Source organism: Aphis gossypii, unplaced genomic scaffold (assembly GCF_020184175.1).
Source record: "Aphis gossypii isolate Hap1 unplaced genomic scaffold, ASM2018417v2 Contig00201, whole genome shotgun sequence".
Taxonomy (NCBI): Eukaryota; Metazoa; Arthropoda; class Insecta; order Hemiptera; family Aphididae; genus Aphis; species Aphis gossypii.
The window spans coordinates 288,083-307,466 of record NW_026083025.1 but is presented as its reverse complement, the minus strand read 5'-3'; the positions used below and the strand labels follow the sequence as shown (position 1 = coordinate 307,466).

The 19,384-nt window shown below is 29.5% G+C and overlaps 2 protein-coding genes across 2 annotated transcripts; one reads left to right on the top strand and one right to left on the bottom strand.

Annotated features, from left to right (window-relative positions):
• The first annotated feature begins 263 nt into the window (after nucleotides 1-263).
• Nucleotides 264-10,896, top strand: LOC126553309 (ADP-ribose glycohydrolase OARD1-like). The gene is made up of 7 exons (XM_050208457.1): nucleotides 264-342; nucleotides 888-956; nucleotides 1,725-1,764; nucleotides 2,301-2,406; nucleotides 10,240-10,274; nucleotides 10,350-10,665; nucleotides 10,741-10,896. The coding sequence occupies exons 1-7, from the start codon at nucleotides 264-266 to the stop codon at nucleotides 10,894-10,896; spliced, it is 801 nt and encodes a 266-aa protein (XP_050064414.1).
• A 605-nt stretch (nucleotides 10,897-11,501) lies between these two features.
• Nucleotides 11,502-12,830, bottom strand: LOC126553308 (zinc finger MYM-type protein 1-like). Its single transcript, XM_050208456.1, has one exon. It carries the CDS (start codon nucleotides 12,828-12,830, stop codon nucleotides 11,502-11,504), a length of 1,329 nt encoding a protein of 442 aa, XP_050064413.1.
• Between the last annotated feature and the right edge of the window lie 6,554 nt (nucleotides 12,831-19,384).

Here is a 19,384-nt window from a genome sequence, read left to right as displayed (position 1 = left end):
TTTAGATTTCAATGACAAAAATATATTGTTTTTTTAATTTATTGTTTAGAAATGAATATTATAATAATATCGTTTTATTTATAGTTTATAGTTATATACAATTGCAAAAGCTTCAATGAAAAAAAAGATAACAAAATTATTAAATCATTTACTTTTCACATCAAAGTTAATAATGAGCTGCTGCTGGTACGGCAACTACTGGTACGGTTGCTGCTGCTTGTACGGCTTTTAAAGCTTTTTTAATTTTTATGTAATTATTTTAGATGTTTCCCGCTAATTATATACCGTACCAGCAGCAGCAACCGTACCAGCAGCTGCAGCAGCAGCATATGTTTAACGGCAGTACGTTTGATAATTAATTTCATTTCAGTTAACATAATATACCTACTTTGATTAAAACATTTAAATTTTAATTAATTACAGAATGCCACACCTGTCACAAAAAAGGCCACAAAGCTGCAAAATGCTATTGGCGCCTTAAAAAAGGTATTGATGATATTTACGATAATTATGTTTTTATCACAAATAATTAATATTTTTAATAAATAAAATTTTTATTCTTAATCGTATAAAATTTCTATATCAAAAATTCAAAGTTAATATAACATAACATTAATAAACAACTACATATACCTAATAGGTAAATATATTTACCTATAAGTAATTAAAATATTACCATTTATCCTAATCGTTATTCAATGTTTATTGTTTTATTTATTGAAATCAACATATTTATAAACATTAGTAGGTATATATTGCAATGTATGTATTTTAATGATTTTTAGGAGTGTATAAATCTAAACAAAAATTGAATATAATTTGATTAGATTTATTATGTTAAAATACTAGTTAGATATTTTTAATTTATTGATAAATCTATTTTTCAGATAACCGGAAAATCAAAATTAGGCCACCCCGCAAGCTGCAGCAGCGGAACAGGTTTATGACGCCCACTTGTAGGTTGCAAAAACATTTTAGTACAGAAATATTTCTTTTAAAAAATTACCTATATTGGCCTCTTATCAATTAACAATTATATTTTACTATTTATAATTATCTGTTATAGTAGTATATATGCTTATATAATGTACATAGGCGTGCGCACGGGTAGGGCTGATTGTTAACATTTTCCAGTCACCAACAAAAAGGTTACTTCGTAATTTGTATTGGAAATTTCTACAATTTTTTTCTTGGGTCGCCATGACAGAGGGGGGGGGGTCAGATTAAATTTAGCCACACCTGACTCAGAAGTCTGAGCACACCTATGTGTATATACCTAAGACTTCTGTTTTTTACTTATAACTTATAACACAATATATCATAATACCTATTGTGTTTATAATTATATTTTTGTTAGATTTAAAATCTATATTTTATACAATTAATTATTATTTTCATTATAATATATAATATTTTATTATATTTTGTTATAGCCTATAGGTACATGGTAATTACTAATTACCAATTAGGTGTTCACATTTATATTTATATTTCTGGGCTTTTTTCATCGGTGTATTTATTTTTTGGGGCTTCTTTCCGCCTACCCTGTAGAACACATATAATTATTAAATATTTATCTAAATAAAATAATATATATTTTTTAAATACAATCTTTTACATGATGAGCTAACAGATAAATTTAAATTTAATTATTTAGACAGTAAATAGATCATCTGAGGATTTTCAATTTGTAAACAGATATTAATTGTACTTTATTTTTGTAGATGAACCAGAAGCTGAAAAACAAGAAAACATTACAAAAAAGTAATTAATTTAATTTAATTTATTTTATGATAAAAAAATGTTTTCTTGATTTTTTATTTATATGAAACCTAGTTTCAAAGAAAACAGGAAAAACATTTTAGTTTGGTATCTTACTTGCAAGTGTATCTACACTTATACATTCATTATTAACTTTGATGTGAAAAGTAAATGATTTAATAATTTTGTTATCTTTTTTTTCATTGAAGCTTTTGCAATTGTATATAACTATAAACTATAAATAAAACGAAATTATTATAATATTCATTTCTAAACAATAAATTAAAAAAACAATATATTTTTGTCATTGAAATCTAAATCTACTAAAAAAAAATATTTGGAAATATTATTATTATAAAGTATTCAAACATGTATTCTGAATACTTTTTTTTTAAAGTATTTGGAATATATATTTAAAATACTTTTAAAAAGTATTTTACCCAAGTCTGGATAGATTTCTTAAAGGGAATTTGTAAATACTTTTATTAACAGGCTAAAAGCTATTTTTTGTAAATGAATTGTTTTGGTTTTTTTTATAGGTCGCATAATCAAGGTACTAGACTGGTTGAAATAAATAGTTGTATTTTGGATATGCCAAGAGAATTTTCAATTGGACATTGTGTAGCCAAAGATATGCGTATGAAAGCTCCATGAAGTTGGCCACCCAATGTGAAAATTTTTAATCCAAATTTTGTCAACAATTTGTAAGTCATTTGTAAGTTTTTGTAAGCACAAATTGGAATTTTGTAAGTTCAGCCGTTTTCAATTATCCACAAAAGTTTAAATCACGGCCAAATTCCGCGAAAATTAGCCGTTTCATCACTTCAACGTTTTTGACCCTGTCAAATTGTGCTGCGCGATTTGTAAGTATTTGTAAGCAAGAATTCAAAATTTGTAAGTCGTCCCCTCCCCTATTTATCCCCAGTAAGAAGTTTTCTATACCTACAATTGTATCTTAAATGTTAAAATTAAAACATACAAACAGTTGGTAAATTTGAATTAAATTATATATTTATATAATATCACTGTTTTACAAATTAAAGTTTACATGGAATTTTTAAAAATTTATTTTTCAGACATTATACATGTACATGTACCTATCATCTTAAAATCTAAATTGTATAAATTAGTGCACTAAAATAACGTGACACGCAGGTTCTTGCTACCGTCACTTTATTTTGCATGTCATTGTATGTCTCCCATGCTCCATCATTTCTTCGACAAACCGTGTAGTAGTGGCCAATAGTGTTTGGTGTTCCACTATAAGTGATGGCAGATCTTAATATTAATTTTGTTTTTAAATTCATGACGATAGGTAAATCCATAATTGATGCTTTCATTAAATCGCAATCTATAAATATTTGTTTTCCAATGTCCACAGATAATTCGTTCTGATGAAAACAATTTCTGCATTTAATATTATCATGAAAATATTCTTTTAATTTTTCTTCCATCTCATTGAAGTTTTGTAAAACTAAATAGATTACTTTTTTTTTATTGTTCCATTCAAAGCTACATTCACTGCATTTATAATTTTCCGTTACACTTTCAAGTCCTTCACATATTTTTTCATATGCTGTTGATATATTCCCTGCGCAGTTAATTGAAATCATATTGTTGACCAAAGTTTCAGACGGGCATATATTCTTGAGTAAATCAACACGTTCTAGTTTAAAACTCCTTGAGTATCCCTCGGTAACTAAGTATTTTACAATACGGTAAATAACCACGGAATTATGTACACTATCCAAGTGGTGACTGTAATCTTGGCTATCACAATATGCACATGAAATAGCTTGAATAATAGAGTCATATGGACAAGTATTTGTTAAAATTATGGACTCACCATTTAATTTTGTTCCTTTGGTTTTGTTTTCAAAATTTCCATTTTTTATTAATGCTATTTCAATTTTTTTCTTGTGTTCAATATGCATAATTTCGGGATTTGGTGCAGCATAATACGATGTTCTCTTCTTTTTTTTATCAGCCAATCCCTTCCAGTTTTCCTTAACTTTTGAAGGTGCAATGTACTCCAAGTCAAGATAGTCATCATTGTTGTCACCAGTATCTTTTGAAATTTGTTCCGATAATAGTACTGGTTTTTTTAATATTTCATCTTCATCAATATTTGCTTCAGCCATTTTTATTTCAGTCTCATCCGGATTTTCTATTTTTTTTTGTAAATATTTCATCATATTTTGCTATTTTTAACATTTGATCTATTTCATTGATGTGCTTACAGACAAATTTGTCAACACGTAAAGGAAGATTGTCATTATGAAAAATTCTGTTTTTTAAATCATTGAAGTAGCTTTCTACAGAAGATGATGATGCTGTTAATTCACTTATATTAAAATGTTTAATCATTATTGCTGACCATAAAGGGTAGGTCCTCAATAATTTGATCAACGAGATAGAAAAGTCAGGTAAATAATGGAAATTATCTTTTTCATATATAGAATTAGTTGACGAAATAACGTATTTTAAAGTAGATTTTTCCTTTATACTGTCAATCCATGTTTTTAAACACCCATCTTCATTTCCATCATTAGAAATGTCTTGTGTTAATAGCAGGTCGTTATCTTCATCATCACATACATAAATTTCATCCATTCCAGCTATTGATTGTTTTAAACACAATTTTGCGGTTTCACTTGCAAGTTCATTATTTTTTTCGTCATGGCCTTCAAATATACTATTTGACGTAATTAAAATATTTTCAATTAGGCTTTCAGCGGATTTCAAAGAAGTGCACATGATTAGTCTGGACATGAGCTTAAGATAGAATTTTTTCACAGTTGTTTCCTTTCCAATAAAACATTTCCAATTACTCAAAAATTTCATTACGTGTGCATAATCGATCCGAATGAATGTTTTTAGATTCAAGTTTGATTGAAACATTACTACTAAAAATAACTTATCCATGTAAGTTTTTAAGTTTATTTCTCCTGCTAATGATCTAGCTATAGCTCCCAACAATGCCATTGAATGGTCACATACTATGATTTTTGGAATTTTGATATTAGCCGACCATTCTGATAACCAATACGTTATTTGACTAATATTGTGACATTCCGATAGCATTTGTGTTACAGGCAATTGGCCACTGAGTGTTCCAGAATGTATAACACCTTGGTATAAAAATATATGAGAAGATTTATTGTTATTGGGTCGTTCTATTCTTTGACATATTGACCCCGTAGCATCAATGAATAACTTACTCATATTTTCATTTTTTACGTATTCATTAAATATTATAGTTTGAGCAGGAGTCCAATAAAATACATAAAATGGATCCAATCCAATTTTATGAATTATCGTGTATAAATGTTCTTTGTACTTCATGTAAAGTAAGGAATCTACACCTGACATTTTTGGGGAAATATCTTTAAATTCAGTTTTTTCTTTAAAATCTTGTCTAGCCCTCCTTAAGACATCTAAAGAATAAAGGCAACGATTACTTGAATTCCCCGAAATATTCGAAATGTTTTCTCTCCTCCAATTAACTGCCATTTTGCCATCACAAAGTCGTTTTGAAATCTCTCCTCTCTTTGCTCCTGATAATGGTCTTTTCTTTAAATAGGAATGTTTTTTTTCATTTACATTATCTAGTTTTAAATTTAATGTCACGTTTTCAAAATGTTGAGGTATTTTTGGGCACCAAATATTTATAGACGCTTTACATTCTGCACAATAACCTTGACAGTTGAAATAACAGCCAAGATCAGTTGCATTTAATACATGCCTTTTGAACATCCAAACACAAGATGTTTTAAGTTGTGAAGTGATATGATCAAAAAAAACATGAGTCCAACCACTTTTCAAAGATGATTTATCAGGAGATAGCAAAGACGACCAAGTATTAAAATCAAGTACCAAAGTTTTGTCTTTTTCTAAATCACACTTGTTGGACTGATGTATAGTCTGTTCTGTAGACTCATCACTATCATCACATCCAGAAAGTTCCTCTTTTTCAATAAGATCTAAAATTCCATGACAATTATAGCGGTTATTTTGTATAATCAAATATAATCCGGATGATGAAATTTTGTTATCTAATCTACTACATAGCGATTTCCATAGTGGATCAGTACTTTTCCCCAAAGCGTTGACAATTTCGGTCTTAAAAGTTTTCAAAAGTTCAAATAAATCATTTTTGTCAATTTTAGACTTTCTACCAACCATCTAAAACACACGAGAAAAAATTAAGTAGGTGTTTCCTGGTATTTACAGGTTTAATTAGTTTGGAAATAACGAAAATAGTTTGTTCGAATATGAAAGTCGAAATTGTAATAATTTTCTTTGAGCGTATTCTATGATACTTTTGATTATCATAAACAAAATTAAAAATAACTTAAAAATGCACATACTATTTTAAACAGTATATTAATAATATTTTAAACCAAACATCATGAAGGAGTGCATAGTTCATGTGAAAAAGGGGATAACAAAAAAAGAACATACGAGTATCTAATATATTTATTTCCTACATAATCTAATTATTAAATTTCGTTTTTAATCATTTGTGTATAATTATATTATTATTAAGACTTGTGATAATTTATAATTTTACATGATACAAGTTATAACAATAGACCAGATTGATATGCATCTAAAATCTTAAAAATAAGATGTTCTTATGCTTTATATTTTCATCAAAACAATATTTTTTATCCATAAATTATCTTTTTGGAAAAATATAATTAATCATCAAAATGTTTTAAATAATAAAAACAAAACAAAAAAGTCGGTCAAGTGAGTCCTCTCTACTGCACAGTAGGTATCGAGAGAACCTCGGATATCAATTAGGTCACTATAAAGGTGTGTTAAATTTGAATGCAATGACAAGTATCACTGTATACGAAAAACGATTCTGAACGGAGATGATTATAATCAGCCTAGGATATATTTTTCACTGGGTGGTGAAAAAGCCAAAATGTCGTTTAATTTTTAATGACCTTAATACGCCAAAACTAAATCATATAAAGAAAATGCCAATCTAAATAACTGTTGAAATGTTAAATTGTCTACGAACTATACTTTATGAATAATAACAAAATCAATTTATTCTTCACTCCATTCAGAATCTAAAACAATTATAGAATCACCTACTTAATTACAAGAAAATAGGTTAGGTAATGATGTTATCATCAAAAAAAGATATTTTTGAATCTATTGACTTTGATGAGATTATATCAAAAAATAAGCTTCGCTAAAAGCGAAAACAATATTTTTAAATAAATCAATTATGTAGGTATCTCAATGTAATATAAAATATAATATAGATGTAAACTAATAAATTTTAATACTTTAAAAATGTTGATGTAAGAAAAAACAACTTATCTAAGGGTGCTTTAAAAATTTTTACCATAGGCACAAAAAGGTATAATCCTGACCTGCGCCTCACCAAAATTTTTTTGGTAAATAATGCTTAAAAAGTATACTTCTTGGCTCACCAATAGTATATATTTTGCTGATAATTTTGTAACGTATTATTGATTTTATTTAAAAAACAAAATTCTTTCATACAAAGTTTTATAACATGATTTAAGAATCATTATATTTTATATTGTGATTCCGTATTTATAACCAATAATAGTAATAAACCAAAAAAATTTACGAAATAATTATTACGTAAACAAACACTAACGCTAGTATTTTTAATCATTATAATTTATAAAGCATATGTATAATATTATAGCATACATTTAAGATATTGTATTTGCATAATATTAATTCACTTGATACAAACTTTTTTTATATTTTATTTAATACTTTACTTTATTTATGAATGAATAATTTTTATTTTGATCTAATATAATAACTGTGTATTATAATATTTTTTAAAACTGGAGATAAAAAATTATAAGGAAAATAATTGATAACAATTTAAAACAAATGTATCTAGATAAATTTGTCCAAATATGTCATATAAATAACCAATAGATAAATAGTCATAAATGTTATATAGGTAAAATAATAAATCAGTATTTTATTTATCTAGAAAAGGCTTAAAACAACTAACTATTAAATAAACAAAAACATAAATATAATTTGATTATTTTGTTGGATTTCATCATTAATTAAGATAGATTAAGGTATAAAAGTACAAATAAACATAATAAAACATAACAATTTATTAAAAACTAGATATATGTTGTAATCAATAACACTTACCTTTAAATATTTTAAAATGCTTGATAAAAAAACTGTTAACTTGTTAAATGTGGAAAAAATATAATTGAAAAATTTGTAATGCGAGTACCACCACAAGTGATGTCCACTTCTCAAATGAAAGAATGAATAATACAATCTTGTAAGGGACCCAATAATAATACCACAATGTTGAAATAAAAATAAAACAATAACAAATAAAATAACTAAATATAAAAATAGAACGTAATGTACAGAATATTTAAGATAACGAACACGTAAAATAAATGATTCTAATTTTAATACTGTACATATTATTATTATTATAGTCTATTGATTCGAATTTACTGTTCGACCTTTTTGCACATACAAATTGTCCCCGGGGTTTGGACATTTGTTCGGTGACCACGCTAGGTCACTCGCAATGGTGGCGACACTGACTCGCCTGCCGCCCTGCTCCGGGCAACAACGAATACAACGCCGTTAACGTGTTGTTCGGACGTTCGTCATTCTATTTTGTACGTTTGTCACGCTCGACTTGTACATTTTTCTGTGTAACGGCTGCTCCGTCTTGTGGTGATCGCCATTTTGTTGTATGCGTTTTACACTTATTGCCATCAATCAGGCTATTTTGCTGCTCTTCGCTCATCTTGTTATTATTTTCGGGCTCCTTCATCGCCGAGTCGTGGTACATATTGTCCGATACGGTGCTCCCCGGATTATTCACACGGCAGTACGTGCGTTCCACGTGGTTCCGGTCTGAAGCAGTTCAGCGAAGCAGATCAACCTCCGTCAGTATCCAGGAGGTCCAGAGCGGTGATCCCCGTCTCCCCTTTTTATTATATATATACTATATGCATATCATATAATATTGCATATAATATTTGTTTTTATTGTATTGTTAAGTACAGGTCACTTAATATATTATTCACGTTATTTATATTTATCTAGTATATGTTATTCATTTAAATTATTCCCCTCACTACGGTCCGGAGGACTAAGCGAACGGCGTACGCCTTAGTAAGGCTCGTCGGCGCAAACATTTACACTTACAATTTATTTTAATTTTAACTTCACGTTACATTTATATTTTTGTTTTTATTCATAATAAAACAAAAAGAACAAAATTAAATGGTTAGTCCATAATTTTAACAAATACTTGTCCATATGACTCTATTATTCAAGCTATTTTATGTGCATATTGTGATAGCCAAGATTACAGTCACCACTTGGATAGTGTACATAATTACGTGGTTATTTACCGTATTGTAAAATACTTAGTTACCGAGGGATACTCAAGGAGTTTTAAACTAGAACGTGTTGATTTACTCAAGAATATATGCCCGTCTGAAACTTTGGTCAACAATATGATTTCAATTAACTGCGCAGGGAATATATCAACAGCATATGAAAAAATATGTGAAGGACTTGAAAGTGTAACGGAAAATTATAAATGCAGTGAATGTAGCTTTGAATGGAACAATAAAAAAAAAAGTAATCTATTTAGTTTTACAAAACTTCAATGAGATGGAAGAAAAATTAAAAGAATATTTTCATGATAATATTAAATGCAGAAATTGTTTTCATCAGAACGAATTATCTGTGGACATTGGAAAACAAATATTTATAGATTGCGATTTAATGAAAGCATCAATTATGGATTTACCTATCGTCATGAATTTAAAAAACAAAATTAATATTAAGATCTGCCATCACTTATAGTGGAACACCAAACACTATTGGCCACTACTACACGGTTTGTCGAAGAAATGATGGAGCATGGGAGACATACAATGACATGCAAAATAAAGTGACGGTAGCAAGAACCTGCGTGTCACGTTATTTTAGTGCACTAATTTATACAATTTAGATTTTAAGATGATAGGTACATGTACATGTATAATGTCTGAAAAATAAATTTTTAAAAATTCCATGTAAACTTTAATTTGTAAAACAGTGATATTATATAAATATATAATTTAATTCAAATTTACCAACTGTTTGTATGTTTTAATTTTAACATTTAAGATACAATTGTAGGTATAGAAAACTTCTTACTGGGGATAAATAGGGGAGGGGACGACTTACAAATTTTGAATTCTTACTTACAAATACTTACAAATCGCGCAGAACAATTTGACAGGGTCAAAAACGTTGAAGTGATCAAACGGCTAATTTTCGAGGAATTTGGCCGTGATTTAAACTTTTGTGGATAATTGAAAACGGCTGAACTTACAAAATTCCAATTTGTGCTTACAAAAACTAACAAATTGTTGACAATGCTTGGATTAAAAATTTTCACATTGGGTGGCTAACTTCATGGAGCTGCGTATGAGTGCTGGAATCGCTATATATTTCAAGTTAGTCAATAACATAGTTTAATTGATAAAATATTGTTAATGTTTTTAATTCATGTATTTTAAAATATCATTTAGGAACACTTATAAGAGAGTGGGCGAACTCATGGATCAAAGAAAAGATGTTGGCTGCGTTGTGGTTTTGGAAGAAAACCAAAGGTTTATTTTTTACCTCATAACCAAAGAACTAAGCAACCATAAGCCAACGTATGACAACATAACTGCTACCATTAAAACCTTACATGCTCTGGTTGTAGAGCATGGTATTAAGAAACTTGCTCTTCCGCGCATTGGTTGTGGCTTAGATAATTTGAATTGGACAAGAGTTATAGAAATTATTGAAAATGAATTTCAAAATGGGGAATGTACAATAACCATTTGTCATTTTACCAAGGTAATTTTACTTAATTCAGCCTTAATAACAAGCAATTCTATGAAAAAAGTTTACTTATGTTTTTATTTTTTACAGCATTTGTCAAAAGAATCTGATGTAATTCGAGTCGAACATCCAACAACAATAAAAATTGATAAAAATATAAAAAATATAGAAAAGCGAGAACACGAAAAATTCTGTATAATATTATATTTTCGGAATACAACTTTACCAGTTTATTGGGATCAATAAAACATTATTAAAAAACAAACCTTTTTAAAAGGTTAAAACTCAATTTATTTTTATTAATTATTTAATTTTAATTTATTTTGAATCTAGTTGTATTGTGCTTACGATATAAATACGCTTAGCAGAAAAAAAGACTGAAATATAATAAAAAACAATAAATCGGTAGTACCTATGTAAACACTTAATGTGCGCTTCTATTTTTAATATCGGGGTTAGTGGCAACGGCTTGCGTAGTGTATGGACGGGAGGAGGGTCACCCACGGTGTAAAAAATTATAAGTACATCATGGGCGTAACTTGGAATTTTATAAGGGGGGGGGGCAAATATATTATTTCATCTATTCTGTGGTTACATAATATGATCAATATATTATTGTTATTGTTATATTACTTACCTTTAATTACTTATATGTTAACATTATCTTTTATTGTATATTAGTAGAAGATCGCTATTAGCTAGTAACGAATTAAATCAATAATAAATAAATAGACTTAAATTCATTAAAAATATTGAAAACTTTAATATTATATAACTTCTTAACAAAAAACTGACTATATAAAAGCAAATAGGTGTATACAGTTAACTTTATACTTAACAAAATGACAAATTTATATTAATTGTAGTCTTCTGCCTCTTTGGGTTGATTCTGCACTAAACTGATCAATAATTTTGTCAAAATTTATTGGATACATCTTTTCTATATTTAAAATAGCTATGTTACATAGTCTTTCTTGACCTATAGTATTTCTAGTAAATGTCTTGAGACGACGTAAAGATGAAAAAGAACGCTCACTAGAAGCAGAACTCATGGGAATCGATAAATATATTTTAAAAATCTTATACATATTTTCAAACGAGCCCATTAAGTCCTTGGACAAGAAAAAATTCAGACGATTTTCAAAATTTTCAGAAATGTCACTTGATAAACACATTTTACTAAATAACTTTAACTCTGCCTTAAAATCATCTATTATGATATCATATGTGTTACAAACTTCAAAGATATTTTCATTAGAGCAGTTTTTGTTGCTCAAACAACATTGAAGTGCATTAAGTATTGTGATATTGTTTTCCTCAAATTTGGTTTTTATGTCATTGATTATAATATCTAAAACGGGAAAATAAATACTGACTTTGAAATAAGATGATATATTGTTTATTGTTGTAGCTTCACCACCTCCAAATCTAGAGGGAATTTTTCTCTTTCTAGGAATATCTGGCAATCTGATATCCTCTTTAGTAGCAAACTGTTCAGTTTTAGTCCAAAAAAGTTTATAACTATCATCATTTCGAAGTGATTCTAGTTCCAATAAAGTAGCATTTGTTAAAATTCCAACACTTGAGTAATTAGCATTTTTTTTTTGAAAATGTATTGACAAACTATTAGTTAGTTGAAGAACTTGTTTCATTAATTTCAAACAGAAAATAAATTCAAAATCTTGAATATTTTTTAGTAATGAACTTGCATCAGATCCATGAATGGAGTCTGTTTCATTTATATGTTCTAAGGTAGAAATAATGGAATTAAAATTTGTTAAAACAGAACGAATAGATTCAATTCGACAACTCCATCTCGTATCACTGAGTGATTTAAGAGTACTATTTGACACATTTAACTCTTTTTGAACTTTCTCAAATACCGAGTTTCTTTTTGAAGAGGCGCCTATAAATGTATATATTTTATTTAATGTACCAAACATGTTTCGAATTGGAGCTACTTTTCCACAAACATCAACTACGCACAAGTTAAGTATATGTGCATAACAATGGACATGCAAAGCTAATTTATTTTCATCTTGTATTCGTTTAGCTACTCCAGAATAAGAACCACGCATTGAGGCAGCTCCATCATAGCATTGTCCTCTCATGTTTTCGATTTTTAAGCCCAAACCTTGCAAAGTATTTTTTAATAAATATGAAAGGGTTTCACCATCCATTTTATTTGTTTTGTAAAAACCAATAAAATTTTCCAACACATTTAATTGTTTGTCACAATACCTTAAAACGATAGATACTTGCTCGTGTTTTTTTAAATCTTGAGTTTCGTCCATTATAACACTGTATACTCCTGCACTTTTAACATTATCAATAATCTGAGATAAAACATTTATACCCATCAAATTTATAAAGTTGTTTTGATACTCGGGGCTAACATAACGAAATGTTTTTTCTTTTTGTTCATAATATCGATTGATAATACAGTTATCACCAGCTCGAATTTTCATAAGTTCAAGGAAGTTTCCTTGATTATCACTTTCATTGTGTTCATTATGCCCACGTATCGCAATACCCTGTCTGGCGCAGTAAAGAATAGTTTGTAAGACAGTTGTTAAATATTGTCGATTTTCTGCTATAACCTTGTTATACTGAGAATCTAATTTATCTACAATTGTACCACTATTTTTACGCAAACTTTTTGTAAATTCATCAACTTTTACCGAAGATTCTAAATGAATACTACTTTTTTGGTGATTATTAAATTTTTCAATTGCTTTTTTCCAATTACTAAAACCTCTGCATGTAAATGCATCGTCCATTTTATTAGAATTATAAAACGCTCTACAAAAGAAGCAAAAGCAGAATCTAGAACTATACTATATTCAATCCATTTGTATTGTGTAAACCATATTTACCGAAATTTTCTTCCATTATGTAATGGATACAATACATTTTTTGGTTGAAATGGACCTTCATTAAGTGTGAGAAACATCTTAGCATTTTCATAACCTTTTGCAGGGTCTCTATTATCTCCATCTATTAAATAATTAAAATTTAAAACCACAATATAAATAAGTAATAATTACTATATTATTATTTGTATAAAACATAAATATAAATTATGTATATTAAACATTCATATTTACAAAACAATTAAGCGAAAGCAAACTATTTTTAATTACTGTATTTATGAACATAACAAATACATACACATAATTATGAATAAAGACTGAATACTTACTTTTAAAGCTTAAAGTGTAGAACATTAAAATATAATATAAGGTAAATACTTATTACCTTAAAATAATAACACAAATAATGGCACAAATAAATCACTTATTTCTATACATAATATACATAATTTAAAATATTTAAAAGACTATGAATTACATGATCCCATAATGAACATTGAACACAAACAGCTAACACAAAACACAAAAAGAACAAATAATTTTTATTCACATAAAAACATACTTAATAGCTTATCAGTATTTAAAACAGTAGTTTCTATTAATTCTTGTTTTTGATTTGAAGAAGTATTTTCTATATAACATTATAAAAAATATTAAAAAATAATTGATTAATTGTTCTAAGCTATTAATAACTCATACCAGTAATTTCTGTGATTTGGTGATTTGGAGGATCATCTGGTGGACTGTCTAAGTCAATTTTATCTAAATGAAAAAGTACAATTATTTCATATGTTGTGAGTATAAGAATAAATATAAATACATTGTTACAAAATCTTTAAAACCTATAGAATCAATAATTCATTCAACTATTAAAATTGTTGAAAGTATATTTAACTTTTCATCATTTTTGAAAAATGAATTTACCTGAATTAGAATTTGGTTTTGACGGTAATACTGAGAAGAAATGATCCAAAGTTTTCTCCTTATTCTTAATATTTTTGTTCATCTTCACTGTTTTCAATTGTAAATTTATATTAAATGACGATTAATTATTGGCTCTTAAACGATTTCTTTTCTTACTAATATTTAACGATTTAACTCATCATACGTAGTATTAATTAGTATTTTATAACAGACAAGTGATAACAATTCAAACTATATTGATAAAACACACTATCTCATAAAGACGTTGTTTGATAACACTGCTCAACAACATATAGTCGACCTCCACCACATAATTCCCTTTGGAGGTAACACTGCTTGTGTTGTTTAATCTTTTTTTTGTGAGCTATACTCACCGAACCACTACATGTTATAATATATTATATACCTATATAATCTGTGGAACAATTACTGACCGAGTGTCTACGGCTATGAGCCGCAACGCATTACTATGTAAAATTATTCAATAACATACCTAATGTAGATAAACTAAAATTGAAAATTGAGATTTAAAAAAATACTGTATAGTAATAGTTATAAACAGTTGTTTTTGTATTTATGAATGAAGAAGGTATGTAAAATATTAAAGGGGGCATTGCCTCTCCTAATTTTTTCTAGGGGGGGCAGTGGCCCCCCTTGGCCCCCCCCCCAGTTTACGCCTATGAATTTCCAATCAAATTGTTGTATTTATTATGTTATTCTAAAATATTTAAAAATTTATATTTATGATATCTTATTTTCACTTAATTAACAATGATGAACTTATAATGTGTTAATTTAATTATTTAGTAAATGTACGAGATATTTTTAAGAACCTTGTCTCCACAACAAGACTAGCTTACAGAGACAATCATTTATATATAATGCCAAATTATAATAAGTATATATATTTGTAATAATTTACATGTATGTATACATTTCTACTTTAAATGAAAACAAATAAATAATAATAATAATAATATTATTGTACCTATTTATTATCATATTTTAATTTAATCTTATGGGTATTATATACTTTTTACCTCGACACGTTGAATACTGGACTTCGACACGAGGTTGTCTTTTAAATAGGTACGAACTCTTGCACGACGCAAGACTTGCACACTTAAAGCAGCTGGAACAGAAATGAGCAATGACAAATTCGCATTCGGTGACTATCCCCCAAACGGCATAACCACAAAATAATATCCCTACTAACCACGATTTAAGATAATATGGTTACCCGAGGAACTATGCGTTTGTCCCTATCACATGGCCATCGAAAGTGCTTGGCAGAACAGCTGTTTAACTAACTGCCAAAGCGCTCTATCGAGATTCTTATGAAAATATGTTCCTAGCGTTCCCGCTTTTTTCAATTCATTATGAATTATTATCTATAAATTATATAAAGATAATACATTAATGATAAATGTTTATATTGTCCACGATTTAAAATAAAACATAGTATTATGATTTATATGTAATATTTTAAAATTGTATTTTTTGTTGTTCTTTTTTGTCCTAACGAGTTACACGGTCTTCTTCACCAGAGGCTATGAAATTTGATCCTAAATTTACTGCTTTATTGTCGTACCATTTTACAATGCCAATACTACAACCAGGTATATCAGTTGTTACCTCGAATGTGGTTCCTCTGCCCAGTTTACGCATTTCTTTGTCACTCAACAATGGTGGGTTAGCAAACCAATTTATTCGAATTGTCCCAGCAGCATAAATTTGAAGTTGTTGTAATCTTTCAAATAAGCCAAACGAAGAAAAAAAATTATCAAAAAATAAAAAATGTCGATTTGGCTTTACGTTTTGCGTAAGATATGTTGCGTCCCGACTAGGTCGATTCATGCATCAACGTACAAAATGAATACGTCGTGTTGTTCAAGTATAAGTTAATTGTTTATTAAAATAATTCTTGCACGAATACAAATAATATAAGCTTAATGTAGAATATATAAAATAAGATGGTGAGTGGTGTTACGACCTGCCTCAGAAACTGATATCAAAATGACTTGAGTGGTGTTACGACCGACCTCTGAGTGTCATAGATATCCCTATTCGTTGGTTATACAGTAACCGTCTGTCGAGCTCTTGTCTCGATCCCTCTTATATATGATTTCTTACAAGAGTGGGCGGTGACTACGTCATACGAGGGGTCCCGGAACGACTGCTTGTGTATTCTTACCCATGATTCTTATCGAATCGTTAAGACACCGAGTTTCGACTTTTGCAAAGAGACGTGTGAATTTACTTTAATTGTCAAATTATTATATTAATATAATATTCTACTCTCTCGTGTCCTGTACTCCTGTGCCTGTGGTATTAATTTTACAAGTTAGGAAATTTGACATTGTATGATCTTATGCATATAAAATAATCGATACGGACAGTATAGGTCCGTAACAGATACAACACAACACTAGCTCCAGAACCAACTGTTTTTATTAGGTCTTGGTCCAATTTATAATACCCTTGAAACCGCAAAATATTATAAATCGTTCCACTTTCGCCACATAATAGAAAAACTTTTACTCCCCATTTAATAGGTTTCCCCTTCATATATTGTTTTATAGATAGTTGCCCTTTGAAGGGAACCATCTGCTCGTCGACACACAAGTTTCTCTCCATTGGTAGACTATTACATTTTTTTTGGAGAGCAGTATACAACGGCCTGACTTTTATAAATTTATCTTTGTTGCCATTAGGAACTTCATTGTTGTCGACGATATGTAAATTATTATGCAAAGAAAAAAACCTATCTCGGGTCATATTTTGAGCAACTAAATTTACTTCGAAATGTTTTTGCCAATACAAACGTACACGTGGATATTTTAAATTACCCATTATAATATGTACACCGATTAAACGTTTCATTTCGTACATATCAGTAGGTTTAAATCTAGTAACACCTTTTTGAATCGCATACTAATATTAGTATGATATGCCATGTTTTCGAAAACATCGTCATCAAAATACTCAGAAAAATACATCAACCTATAGGAATTTTTGCTTCCAAGGAATTAGTAAAAGGTAAATTTAGAACTAAATAAAATAAAAAATATTTCATGTAATTTAGGTAGTGCATATTTGCATAAATATGAATATATGAATTGTAATTTAAATAGGAGTTGATCTTGCAAAAATTATAATTAAAGCTATACTTCTACTTGAAAAAAATCAGTGATGAAGTTCTTGGTATAACTAGTGATTTGGAATCTACAAACCGGACAATGTAGAATATATTAGGTATTAGCGCAAGTATAGATAAAGTTCAAAATTCGTTTGAAAATTCTTTGGATGCTAATAGACAACCGTACCTCCACTTCCGTATCAACAAGCATGACCAACACCACACCCATACACACTGCACAACATACCACGGATTTAATACTATCGGCCCGTGGCATACTAAAAGGGGTACGAGAAGCGGCGCAAAACGCGCCGCACACGGCCGGGTTGGACGCACGGCTAACCATGCTCGAGGACTACATGTCCCGCTTTGCCGAAGACCAACGTCGCTTAGCGGAGACAATGCGTCGCCTCGAGATGGGTATGTCACGTCTGACACCGGAAACACAACCGGACGCACCCGCACCGACTCGTCCCCAGCGCGCAACGTTATCTGGGAAACATCGGAGCACGCCGGAGGACCCGCTCACAGATAACGCACACCACTACATACACACCGACACACCGAACATCACAGACTGCGGAGCGAGAGGACCCGCGTCACGCGAATCACCGTCCGCGGGCAACCACCACGCATACCACAACGTCCACTTCGATAATACGTCGTCCACTCCACACACAGCCGCCACCCCACACAGCTGCGTATTACAACAGTCATTTATACCGTATGACGAAATACGCACATTGAGATACTCATTGCCGGAGTTCCACGGAACGACACCCGAGGACCCGGTACGGTTTATACATAAGCCCGAAGCCACACTGCATAATGCGCAGATTGAACGGACGGGCTGGACGAGCATTATCGAACCGTAGTTAAAGGGTGCAGCCGGTTAGGTTAAAAGTGAACACCGTCAGGCTACTGGACTACACCTGGGACGAATTTCGTGCGAATTTTCTAAAAAAAATTCAACAGCATGACAATTCAATCCCGGCTGCAGGAGGAGGTAATGACCGTCCGGCAATCACCAACGCAGTCGCTAACGGACTTCATTTCGCGCAAACACCAATTAACGCGTCGTATCAATAACGGACATTACTTTACTATTATATAGGTACCTACCTATATAGTATGTTTAAATACATTTATAACATTAAATAATAAGTAAATAAAAAAAAAGTTAACACACTAGGTAAGGGCTATTCTTACAGTTACAATGTCGAAATTCTGACAGTTACACAAAGGAAACTTTTCCAATTAGCGTTATTAGAAACCGAATATTGTAAGAAATAAGAACAGTCCTAAAATAAACTTAGGTAGATAGGTACTGATTTTATTATTACAATTTATAAATTGAATTATCAATAATAATTAATAGATAGTTACGGAACATAATATATAAATTTCACTCTAAAACACCCGGTTAGGTTAGGTTAATTTTTAGAAATAGGTACTATCAGCAAGCCAATATGAAGTAATTAACTCAAAAGTTAACCATAATAGATTGATACTTAACAAATATTATATTGACAAGGATTTCACTAATTATAATAAATATTAAAATATAAGTAGCTACTAGCTACTTACAAACTTAACCTACTAATTACTATATAGCAAAGTATGTGGACACTGGACGTGATCATATATTATTATAATTTATGGATTTAAATAAACAATAATTAATAATTATTATAATGCTAATAATACTAATTATAATAATACTTACATGATTAAATTAGAATAACAAATAATAAATTTAATAAACCACGGACGGCATAAATTATTAATTGAACACGGT